Consider the following 12,797-nt stretch of genomic DNA (forward strand, 5'->3'; position numbering starts at 1 on the left):
CCCGTAATTTTGAATGTGTGAACAATGGTCTGTTTGTGTGTGTGTCTCTGTCTTGGCACTGAGATAAACTGACGACCTGTCCAGGGTGTACCCAGCCTTTCACCCATGACAGGTGTGATAGGCCACAGTCACCTACAACCCTGAAAAAGATGGATAATGGATGGCATAGAATTGAGACAAAAAGAAGACATTGATACTGGATAGAGAAAGAGACTGATCTTGCAACTTAAGTCACGTGTGCAAGCTAAGGCAGAGAACAGTGTAGAATGGGAGGCAGCCATTCTACACCAAGCACATTGCAGCAAGATAGTGTTGATGCTCTCTGGTCTGATGCATCTGAGGTTGTAGCTAGAAATTAACAACTGGCTTAAACTGAGTATCAAATTGTCCAGTCCAACAGAATTGTATCTTTCTACTGTTATCATTTACTTTGATCAGTGTCAGCATGTGTGTCTCATAGTTGTACATTGCAAAATCTCCTGCATCATGACCTCAAAGATGACATCTAAGTGACTGGAAACTCAACAAAAATGAGTCATGGCTTAGAGGAAGGGATAATCCAACAGCTGTTTTGATGGTAAAAACCTGTGTAGGCCTACTTTTTGTCCACACAGATCATTGATAATGCATAAATAAGGGAATCAATAAAGAATCAGATTTCAGTGGTCTCACTAAATTTTGACCATCTTCCATCCCTAGTTTTAGCCTTCCTTCCTTTCCCTAAACAGGGAGTGTACAGGATGGGGTGGATCCCTGAGGAGATGCATAACCAGAAAGTAAGTTCATATGTTTAGTCAAACTTATTTACTTACGAACAATTTTGATGTATGTGTGCTGGTACTTTTGCATTTAATTTTACTTTAGCTTTTTTTAAAAAAACATTGTTATGAGGCACATGTCAATACACTTTTCTAAATCAGTAACTCAGTCAGATCAATGTTCAGAGGAGTTCTTGTACTTATAAACTTAAATTAAACCATAGAGCATGTACTTGGTACAAAAATGAAGTATAAAATTAGAAGTGATTTCTTACATGTTCAAGAGTACAAGCAGTAAAAAAAACATCTTCAGAAACACTGAAGATGTTGACTCTACATTAGAAGCCTTTAACAATAATAGAAAAATTTTCAAATGAGTATTGATGCTCTATGATCCAGGTGGAGGACTACTTACTGGTTACTTTGTACTGGACTGGGACTAATGTTGTGCTTTAGCCCATCCCTAATGTACTTTACAACTTTATGTTTGGCTTGTTAAAGAGAATATCCTTAAGTTACCCCAAATTGGTCACAATTAGGTAGCAGTGGGATTATCTCGGGAGTGATTTTAATTTAAAAAACCCTACTAAATGTAAACTCACCATAGCACCACCCACGCCCTTTAAAAAACAAGACATATAAACATTCATTTGTAGTTTATGAATACTGATTATTTCCTCTTGAAGGTTGAAGTCAAAATTCTTGCTTGCACTAGTTAATTTCTTTCTGGATATATTAATTAGATTTATAGCACAAAGCATCGCCTTAACAATACAGATATTGTGGACTTAGATTTACTCTTAAATTTGTTGCCTGAGGTACACTTGCAGGGCATGATTAAGGAGGAAGGTAGGTGCTTGTGTTGAAAAGCCAGGGATTAGACTGTACGTCTAATAACCATGGCTTTAGATTCCACACTGAGGAAAACTGCTGAGTCTTACTTACGCTGTGTCTGCAAGTTTCTCTTCTTCCTTGTATTGTGTTTCTGACTCACATGCTGCAGGCCAGGGTGTGTTTTGTAACTTATGTTAAACACTTGCTCAATTACCTGTCGAAATAGTTTTTTACAGCACAGTTTCATTCTGAAGCACACTGAGCCTCAGTGTATCTGCACCCCTGACCTTCGCTAACAAAGTTAGTGAATGTACTGTAAACATGATTTTATTTGTACAAACAAATCTTTCTTATCTCTTCAGGAAAAGTTAATGACTTTTGATAGATTTAAATCTTAATTTGTGAGTCACTGCACACCAGACAGTGTTTTGTTAACCAGGAATGTTTATTTCCCATCTCAAGTAGAGATGTCAAAGAGACAAGAAGAAATGCATGAAGAGACACTGGAGTCGTGCCATGGACAGGACAGGAATAGTCTTTTATCATCAGCATAGCAATTATAAGAAAAACCATGTGAGTGAATGATAGAACTAAGGAATGTAGCATAGATGGAACAAAGAAGAGGACTAAGAACTGAGCCCTCTGGCACACTGGTAGAGGGGCTGTGAGAGTTAGTAATGTGCCCCTGTCAAGATACCTTGAAGGTTCACCCAGATAATCAAGACTTGAGCCAGACCAGAACTGTATTGGAGATGCCCATTACAGAGAATGCAGATAGGAGGATGTGGTGATTCACCGCCTCAAAGGCTGCAGATAAATCCAGTAGGATTAAGACAAAAGACGCTACCGTCACAAGTGCTGTTTTTGTGGAGTGATCACTCTTAAAGTCAGACTGGTTGACATTAAGGAGGTTGTGAAAAAGAACATCTGAGAGTTGATTGAAGACTGTTCATCTAAACAAGTTCATTTAAGGGTCTTGGCCAAATCGAAAGACGTACACTGTGTCTGCAACTTTCCCTTATAAAGTTACTGTATATAAATAATTATCTCTTTCGTATTAGTTCAGTTCACTAAATATCCAGTGGATAGTTTGATTCCCCTATGAGATTAAGTAATCTTTTTTATATTACTTGCCAGCAGGCAATTCATCAAGATTAAATGTCTCTAGAAATTCTTTGTTTTGCTCATATAAAAATATTAACAGGTTGGAAGCTGTTTATGCCTTCTTATCCATATATCTGATGACACTACAGCAGACCTGTCATAAAGATAATAATAACATTTTCATATAAAAAGAAAGAAAGAAAGCCATTTCAGTCAAGAAAGAATCCATAAATGTAAAATTTCAACACAGATATTTGGGTTACAAACGTTGAGAAATTATAAAATTGTAAATTATGGTTATTTCAAAGCCAAACTTAAACTTTTACTGAACTGTGTTGCTGTAGTATTCTCCTCTCAACTTTTGTTCTCTTTTACAGAGTGTAAATCCACACACTATATGTACATAAATTGCAATATTGGCAACAACCTGAATGCTAACAGACGTTTTATGTGCTTGAAGTACAGGCTAATCAGCAGAGCTTATCAAGTGCAAATAACAAAGTGGGAGTTGCTTCTGGTAAATCCAGAAATGTGTTTAATGGTCAAACTAACTTTGGGGCTACTGTTTCAACAACGGAGGTGAAAGAAGTACTTAAATGTTCAACATGGGTATAATAATCACTTAATAGAAGTACTGGCAGTTAGTTACTACCAATTAGTAAGTAACTGAAGGACACGTAGAATACACGATGTAAAATTATTGCTTTTAGTGTATATAATAATCCGTTTCAGAAATATTTGTTATAATATTTGTTAGTGTCTATTGATCTATTGATCATTATTGCATTAACATAAATGATGTTTCAACCGGTAAGTATTTGTTGGGGGTGGGTGAATTTGATCTATTATGTATTCAAAGGTGCTTTACTTAATAAGGATTAAAATTAAAAGTCCTGTCGGTTCAAGAACTAACTCAAGAAGTGTGATTGTCACAATCACTAACCAGCTTTACAGTAACTGCTCTGTAAACATTACTTGAAAATAATTGGTTCTTGGGAAACATGGATACATTGTACTTAGAGAGACGTGTGCAATTCACGGGAGATGCAGTTTAGAGATAGATTTGCATGTGTATACCTAACCAGTGTTATTCGGTGATTTACTGTGACCTGACTGACTTACTCATTTCGTATACTGTTACTGTTTCATATACTGGAGCTTGTTGCTGCACGCCTCCGTCTCTTCCGCTTTCAGGCCACGCCCTCTGTCAGTGTGAACGGAAGAGCAGTCGAGGCGCTTTACTTGTTGACATCTCCCTTCAGGACTTTGTACACAACCGAGAATGGCGGAGGCCAGCGCGCTTGAGGAGCTCCAGTCGGAGCTCACATGTCCGGTGTGTCTGGAACTGTTCCGTGACCCGGTGATCCTCGAGTGCGGACACCACTTCTGCCAGGTATGTATCGTCCAGTGCTGGGAAGCCAAAGCAGACGAGCAGTCAAGTTGTCCAAAGTGTAGAAAGTCGTGCGCCCGCAAACTGCGGCCCAACTCGCTTCTGTGCAACGTCGTGGACAGTGTGCGCAGAGCCCGGACCACAGATACAGCACCGGGGGTGATAGGCTGGGACCCGGAAAGGGCGCTGGAGGAGCCGGATGAACGAGAGTCTGGGTCCAGTACGAGCAGCGTCGCCTCGTCCGTCGGGCAGTGGTTGCAGAAGGGTATGGATATGTGCGAGGAGCATGAGGAGAAGCTGAAGCTTTACTGTGAGGACGACCAGCTCCCCATCTGTCTGGTTTGTGGAATGTCCCGGGACCACAAGAGCCACAATGTCATCCCCATCGCAGAGGCCTTTGAAAATTACAAGGTACTGACTTATTGGCCTCTTTCTGACAGTTCCCAGTCATCTTTGGCAAGAGGCATTACATAAACCCCTGACTGTATTATTTCTCTAGCCACTGAAAACTTAAATCAGTCCACACAGATCTGTGGTCTTGCCTGGATCACATGGATCACATAAAGATTTTTTCTTTCCTTTCAGCTATAAAATGTTTGCTCTCCATTACATTTGAGCTGCGATACATGGCCTTCACACTCATTTGGCCCTGGTGTTCTTGTTTATGGGGGAAATATGTCTCAAGTTTGACAAACATTCCCAAAAGTCTAAGCAAAATAAGCCACATTATTAAAATTTAATTGAATTATAATAAATTAAAAATTAAAATATCTGGTGTTCACAAACAGGGCTTATACAGTGGAGAGGCTGTGACATGGCACTTTATGTTAAAAGCTGACTCCCTGCCTGCAAGGGTAGCCTTTGGGTACTTTGGGTACTTTTACAGGAATTCAGCGCCCCATGTGAGCTCCTAAAGACTCACTCTGAGAGGCCTCAGGCTGAATTGTTGTTCAGAGTGAGGCACCAATTAGATTAACTCTCCAATGAAGTATAATACTTTTTTGTGTTTGTTTCATCCAGGCCAAGCTTTGTGATACTCTAGAGAGGGCTCAGCTACAGACAGAGGAGGCCACGCTCTTCCAAAAGCAGACTAATGAAAAGATCCTCATCATCAAGGTATTTAGTTATCTGTGTTTGTGTGTGTGTGTGTTCAAATATTAATTTGAATAAAACCAGATATTCTGGTATATAGATAATATTCACAATCCTGACTCCACCCTAACCTGTCTGGCATGTCATGAATGGCGAATGACTCGTTCTAGTCATCTCCGGCAGTGATACAAGAGGCTGTTACTCAGCATTGCGTTAACATTGTGATTCTCATGTTTTGTAAATGCAGAGGTCCTTCCTGAATAAGGTCCTTCCTGAAATAAAGCACGTGGTTACGTTTTGCACACGTCATGTTTATCTTTCTCATGTTCATGTTTTTCACAAGTGCATGGACAGAGCACGCACACACTCACACACACACACACACACATTTATTCATAGAATGGACAAGTACACTAAAGTCTGCGTATACACACAAAGACAGAAAGCGTTAAGAGCAGACAGAATTTGGCTTTGCTTTTTTTAACTGTAGCGTTCACTTCAAACAGAAGTCAGCCTGTGTGTGTGTGTGTATGTGGATTACACTGAACTAAAATATGAGCACAGTGTGGAAAGTTTCTGCAGCAGCAGATAAGTACACGTCTGTGCTCCATGTTACTAAAAACTCTTTTTGTCAGGTACATCTTCCTGTCTCTCAGTTTGACCTAGTTTCTGTGCATATTCACAGATTTTCACTTCTCTGTCTCTGTCAGTATGACAGGATGTTGGTCAGCAAAGTTGTAAGGAAGGTTGTCAATTAGTCTTTTCCCGCTAATTTCTCTGGTAGATACACTGATCTGTATGTGTATATCTGCCAAATATATACATGATACATTTAAGACAAACATTCTCTGTTAAAAACTTGTTACATTTGTAACTAAAGTGTGTAGCTATGGTACCAAAAACACTCAAACAATAAAACAAGATCATTAAATGTTAAAATCAGGTTTGGTTTCAGTCAGAAAACTGGTTCAGCATTCTCCATTCACTTTCTTTTGTTTTTGTAGAAGTACATCACATTTAAAAATTTGACCCTTTTTTGTGCTTTCTGATTCATGCTTTACCATGCTTTCAGTGTTTTTAAGTGTTGTCACTATTGGTTTTTGACACAGCCCTCAGGCTGTTAGATAAAGGAAATATAGCACTTATGTGCATCTCTCTATTTTTATAGCCTTTCTGCTGTGCCAGCAATATAGTTATATGGATAAGAGGGGACACTGTGCACTTACTTGCCTTAAAATGTTATAAATTGATAATATTTCTGAATAATAAGTAAATGGAGTCTTTCACAGAGTTCTTGTTCCGGCTGACCAGAGAACTCCTTGTGTTTCAGGAGCGAGCAGGAGTTCTGGAAGAGCTGCTGTCTGCAGAGTTTGGTCGTCTGAGGGAGTTCCTGCTTGAGGAGGAGAAACGCGTAAAGGAAAGGCTGCAGAAGCAAAAAGAGGAGAAGCTCAACCAGCTGGAGGAGGCGCTCACTCGAGTGACAGAGCAAATCAGCCAACTGGAAACCACGGCCGACCAGCTTCGACGCAAACTGAGGGAAGAAAACCCAGAGCAACTCAAGGTGAGAGAGAAGAGAGAGAAGACTCAAACTGTTGCATGACATAAAAAAATTATAATGTTACATTGTAGAAGTGCTGTATCAGAGATGAATGTTGTAATTTTTAATCGTAAAACCTGTTTGGATGTTTTTTTTTTTTTAGGGAATCAAAGATTTCTTAAGAGGGTGAGTATCATCCTGATCATATCAAACTTATTCAGCTGCAGTGATAAGTTAATCAATTTCCAGGTTATCTCCCTTTCAACCTGTATGTAACAGTCAACCTAAATCAACTGTCACAGGGAAATAACAGCGTTTTGTAATTAACTGTATTCACACCGAAACAGGATGTGGGAGCGTGATTGTGGTTTAGCAACACCATTACACATTATTAGGCCAACCAGTGGTAATCAGATTTTATTTCATTTTATTGTTTTTTATTTATTTATTTATTTAAAACTAATAAGGGTTTAACAAGTTTTGACAGTTTTTTATTCAGAGCATAGAGAGACATAACATGTACCATTTAAGACTTACATTGCCGCTTTTAAGTTATTTTAAAATTCAAAAGACATTAACTTATTCTGTGTTTTAAAAGACAGTTATATTGTATATTATTTCATAATGCAGAAAAGAAAATCCTGTGCTTAATACTCATATTTATGTTTTAGTTGCTTACGAATTGTAAAAGTGCTAAGAGCAAATATAAACACTATTTTTTTCCTAATGTGCATCGTCCACAAAATGGCTTTAATTTGTTCTTTTTTCTTTCTTTCATCAGGGCGGAGAGTTCATTTCACTGCTTCCCTGACGTGGGTATTGATCTGCAGTCAGGAGAGTTTCTGGGACCTCTGCAGTACATAATCTGGAGGAAAATTAGCTCAATTCTTCAGCCAGGTAAAAAAAACACACACACATCTAACTTGAAGAAATTTGCTTGGTTTGTCCATGAAATTGTAGAATTGTCAGAAGCAGATTCCAAGAACAAACTAAAGCACTAGAGGCTGAGATATCCCGACTTTTAGCATCTAGTAGTGGTTCTTCCTCTTCTTCTTTTTCTTTCGGCTGTTCCCTTGCAGGGGTCGCCACAGCGAATCATGTGCCTCCATCTAACTCTGTCCTCTGCATCCTCTTCTCTCACACCAACTAACTTCATGTCCTCTCTCACTACATCCATAATTCTCCTCTTTGGTCTTCCTCTACACCTCCTGCCTGGCAGCTCCAACCTCAGCATCCTTCTCACAATATATTCACAGTTTCTCCTCTGAACATGTCCAAACCACCTGAATCTGGCCTCTCTGACCTATCTCCAAAACATCTAACATGAGCTGTCCCTCTGATGTCCTCATTCCTGATCCTGTCCATCCTCATCACTCCCAAAGAAAACCTCAACATCTTAGGCTCAAGAAGTGGTTAATCTCCAAAAACACTGGGTCATACTGCAGCACAACAGCATCTTTTGTTTAACCTCTGTGTCTAGCAGAGTGGGCTATTCCGTAAATTTTTTTCTACGTATTTCAGGCCAAACCTGAAGTTTGTTTTTGCTGGCTCACTGATAAACTGCCTATGATTAAGTTTAAATAATAATCTGAGGAAGTCCTCCTCCAGCGCCACTAAAATGCTGAGCCCATTAAGGCAGCTGTAGCTCAGTTGGTAAGGCAGCCGTCCACAGACCACAGGGTCAGTGGTTTGAATCCCGTTGTTGAGTGTGTGTGTGTGTGTGTGTGTGTGTGTGTGTGTGTGTGTGTGTGTGTGTGTGTGTGTGTGTGTGTGTGTGTGTGTGTGTGTGTGTGTGTGTGTGTGTGTGTGTGTGTGTGTGTGAGTGTGAGAATAGATGAATGAGAAGCACCATTGTAAAATGCTTTGGATAAAAAGGTTAACCAACTGTTCCAAGTCCAGAGGAAAGTTTAATTGCTTGCTCTGCCACTGGTCAGACAAAGTTGTGATCCTCATTTCGTTCTTATTTTAGTTTGTTTTTTGTCTGATATTTTTTTCACAAATGTCACCAGGAGAATTAGATGATACAGGAGTCTTCTTGAGACATAAGGGAGATTTAAGATGACTCCTATTTTAATCTCTACAGAGGAGAATAACACTAATACTAAACATTATAATTCACATGAAAGTAGGAATTATTGCAGGGAAGCTGTATTATACTGGACTAACTTTATCTAGATGTACCTCATAAATTGGTAAGTGTTGATTTCGTAACAGTAGACACAAGGCTCAGATTAAATACGTCTCTTAAGTTTCATCACTGTTTTCTGTCTTGACGCAGCAGCCTATCATTTATATTTGATTTGTACACATGTAGCTGAGCTCGTCTTACAGAGCGATGATGCTCATAGGCATTCAGTTTCTTGTTGAAGGTCAATGTCTGTGTTTCTCGGGTTATTCTATGCAACAACACATGTTTAAAACCCTTTTTCTAACCCTCCCAGCTGTCAGCGCGGTGACCCTTGACCCAGACACAGCCTACCCCTGCTTGTGGGTTTCTCCATGTCGCACCAGCGTCCATGTTGGTGAAATCCAAGCTAACCTTCCCAACAATCCAGAGCGCTTTACTCGCTACAACATTGTCCTTGGCTCTGAAGCCTTCTCCTCAGGGAGACACTATTGGGAGGTGGAGGTGGGCTCCAAGACAGCGTGGGGTCTGGGTGTGGCTGCAGCCTCCGTCAACAGAAAGAATGTAATTAGCCTTTGCCCAGATGATGGCTTTTGGACCCTGGTGCTGAGGGAAAAGGGTGATGGCACCAGTGAGTATGAAGCATGCACAGACTCAGAGGACAGCTTGTTATATCCCTCCAAACCTCCCAGGAAGGTGGGAGTCTATCTGGATTATGGTCGTGGTGAAGTGGCATTTTATGATGCAGGCGACATGAGCCACCTCTTCACCTTCCATGATGCAAAGTTCAAAGAACCTGTTTTCCCATACTTCAATCCTTGGCCGATTATCAATGGACACAACCGGGAGCCACTAACCATTGTAACGCCCAACTGGGGATAAATGATGTCATGCTGGGAAGAATAATATAACTGCAAAAAGATAACGAACATTAAAGAACTTAGATGGACTTATTTGTGAGCATGCACACATCTGCCTTGTCATAAAGTGATAATGAACAATTCTGGAAATTATAGTATATAAATTATAGTACTATAAATTCCAGTGCAAAACTGAGCAGACTTAAAATAACATGACCTGTGATTTTCTACATTTTTCTTTTATCACTCAGTCCCAGGAAGGAACAACATCAACACTGCATCCTTTAAACTGTTTTTTTTTTTTTTTTTTTTAATGAAGATAATACATTTGTAGCTGGATTTAACAAATGTACATCTTCAGTAAAAGTGAGTGAGGCTTGTGGCTGAGAATTAATGGCTAAGACACAAACTGACAAATTACTGGTTTGGGTCTTTTTCGTAGTTTTTTTATGACAAAAAGAAAGACTAGTCTTGTCTTTAAGATTTTGTATTTGTTATGAATTCATTAAAAAAGAGGGTACGGCATATTGCTACCAAAATATAATGTAAGAATATAATTGCTAATCATGGTAGAATTATTTTAAACAACTGCAATATTACACGTTATATGTTTCTTTTTATACAGAGTCTTAACATATCTGCATGATATATTTTTACAGTTTTATGTATATTACAGTGATCACTTTACACCAGCACATTTGTTAAACACTACTTTGTAAATGTAAATTGCATAAAATTTCAGTGTCTTTTGCAGTATTCAAGTTGAGCAAACTCTCAAGATGTTTGTCTTGATAGTTTAATGATACTTAATAGTGATATTACCTATTGAGGTTGTTTTGATACACTTAGTACCACCAGAGGGTGCCCTTTATTGGTCTTTTAAATACAACTGTGAGGGTTTTTTTTGGAGGCGAACATCCCCAGGCCATCTAAAGCCGTTAGGATATCGTTCATCTCAAAAATTGATGAATTTATTACCACAAGTTAATCAGGTCTTCCAGTCAGCAAATAATTGTATTTATAGTAGCCCAATAGATAAAGTGAAGTTCCATTCCGCTGTGTTAACTGTCGGGGTAGGTTGTTACAATGTGTTACCTTCATAACTTTTGTTTGTTTGGCCCAAAAGTGTAAATTGTTGATATCTGATGGAGATGGGGCAAAGGGAAGTTAGCACTCCTCTACTGTGGTAATGCTTTTCAGAACCATAACTGGAAGTCAAAACAGTCCACTACCTCCAACAGAAGTGCAGGGACATCCTCACAATATTACATACAATAACAAAAGTTCAACACATTAACTTCACTTTCTCTTTGTGAAGGGCTTTACAAGCTGTACTACATCCTCTATAATCAGTCATTTCAGATAAGGGAAAGCTTCCTCGAAATTAAATAAATAGCAACAGAAGAGGGATCAATTGACGCTACTAAAATACACATGATTCAGCCGCTAGGTGCAGATAATACAGTAATTTACAGTATATCATCCCAAATATGTGAAATTAAAAGGCATAAAATGTGATACGTTTGGCCAAAAGAGAGGATAATACCAAGATTAGATAATTTTAGATCCTTTACTGTTTTAAGAAAGATTTAAATCAAAGATCACAATTTTATGATTAATTCTCATGTTTTACAAATTAATTAACACAACAGCAAATCATCTCAGAAACAAAACATTCTAATTAAGTTTTGATTTATATTGTTTTCTGTGGCTGTAAATTCCTGTCCGTTAAGATAATCATGTGATTAGCTGTCCCTTCTCTGTGTTTGAGTTTGGTGTCACAGATCGTGTTCCTTTTCACTGTCCAGTTAAGCAGAATTAATGAGTTCCCCTGTGATAGTTGAACTGTTTGGGCATCTGTGACTACCATTACAAACAAACAATTAATGAGAATTAGTCTGACTCAAATAAAAAGGATCTGTCATCCATGTCGACTCCATGTCATTGCGTGTCGTCTGCTTATGTGTTAACTATAGACTGCTGGTATAAGACCAGATGTTTGTCTTGTCAGACCCTTCTCTCCACTAAATGACCTGATCTGTAATAAGATATTATTGGAGGGTGATGGACATCAAGTAACACAAGCCTTCACTTCTACGTGACTCCTCAGCTGCCACTCCCTCCGTCATCCATCTCTGTCTTTGATCAGTTTCAAGGAGCATCAAAGAGGTGAAACATAGGTCTGGGATAAAAAAAAAAAATGATTTTTTTTTTCTGTCCTTAAAAGCTTTGTATTTTTATTCTTGATTTCATTTTTCATCTTGTTCACCAAATGCTTCACCTTCCCTTTCTCAGATAATTGATCTGCTCCTAAAATACAGTTCCCTATTTTTAACCCTCAGTGCCTGTAACAGATCTCTTCTCAAGAATTTGCCTCTCCCCTCCATCAATAATCAATGAGGAGAGGGGCTGAAGAAAGATACAGAGGCAACTGAAAGACGGGGCTGATGTAAATAATGGAAAAAGCATTAGAAACTGAAGAGAAGTCAAGCTATACATTATCCCTAAGTCTGGAGAAGTAGAGAGGGAGGGCAGAGTTAGGGGAGGCAGTTAGGGGGAAAATAGGAGGAAAAGTGAGACATTTAATCAGGTCACAGCTGCATGTGCCAACATCCCTGTTTTCCACTGAAAGGAAGGGGGGGTGAGAGCAGGAGAATAAACTTATGGGATGTTTCATTTATAGAAAGGAGATGCTGTTAGTAGAATTAGAAAGACATACTGATGTTATACGGCTGTTTTGACGGCTGAAAAGCACAAATACATGTGTACATGCTTCTTTAAACCTTTGTGTCTAAAAATAGAGGTCAGTGGTGGCATGTTCACCTGTGTGTGTGTGCTCAGTCATGCTTATTGGATGAGATTATGCATGCAGGACAACTCTGAGGTGATGTGCTACAGCTAAACTAATGTCTTTCATCAAAACGTAGCTACTGCAGTCTGAGTTGTTTCCCTCCCTCTTGTTCTGTCTGTCTTTGTCCCTAAATTAATAGCTGACCTGGGCACCCCCCCCCCAAAACAAATCTAATTTGTGTCACGACAAAAGGCTTCAAATATGACAGGAGGAGGACAGGGGATTGAGGGCAGATAGACAGAAACA

General features: G+C 39.1%; 1 protein-coding gene across 1 annotated transcript; it reads left to right on the forward strand.

The window, feature by feature from the left end:
* The first annotated feature begins 3,913 nt into the window (after positions 1–3,913).
* Positions 3,914–11,628, forward strand: LOC137134371 (zinc-binding protein A33-like). The gene is made up of 6 exons (XM_067519135.1): positions 3,914–4,497; positions 5,107–5,202; positions 6,509–6,739; positions 6,879–6,901; positions 7,497–7,612; positions 9,157–11,628. The coding sequence occupies exons 1-6, from the start codon at positions 3,979–3,981 to the stop codon at positions 9,720–9,722; spliced, it is 1,551 nt and encodes a 516-aa protein (XP_067375236.1). The 5' UTR covers positions 3,914–3,978; the 3' UTR covers positions 9,723–11,628.
* Positions 11,629–12,797: the final 1,169 nt, after the last annotated feature.

Source organism: Channa argus, chromosome 10 (assembly GCF_033026475.1).
Source record: "Channa argus isolate prfri chromosome 10, Channa argus male v1.0, whole genome shotgun sequence".
NCBI classification, from domain to species: domain Eukaryota; kingdom Metazoa; phylum Chordata; class Actinopteri; order Anabantiformes; family Channidae; genus Channa; species Channa argus.

What these genes read in the sequence shown, in the direction of transcription:
- LOC137134371 (XM_067519135.1), top strand. Translation starts at nt 3,979, where the DNA reads ATGGCGGAGGCCAGCGCGCTTGAGGAGCTCCAGTCGGAGCTCACATGT. An exon ending in AAAACCCAGAGCAACTCAAG is followed by an intron (nt 6,740 to 6,878) that starts GTGAGAGAGAAG and finishes TTTTTTTTTTAG; the next exon opens with GGAATCAAAGATTTCTTAAG. An exon ending in TAGCTCAATTCTTCAGCCAG is followed by an intron (nt 7,613 to 9,156) that starts GTAAAAAAAACA and finishes TAACCCTCCCAG; the next exon opens with CTGTCAGCGCGGTGACCCTT.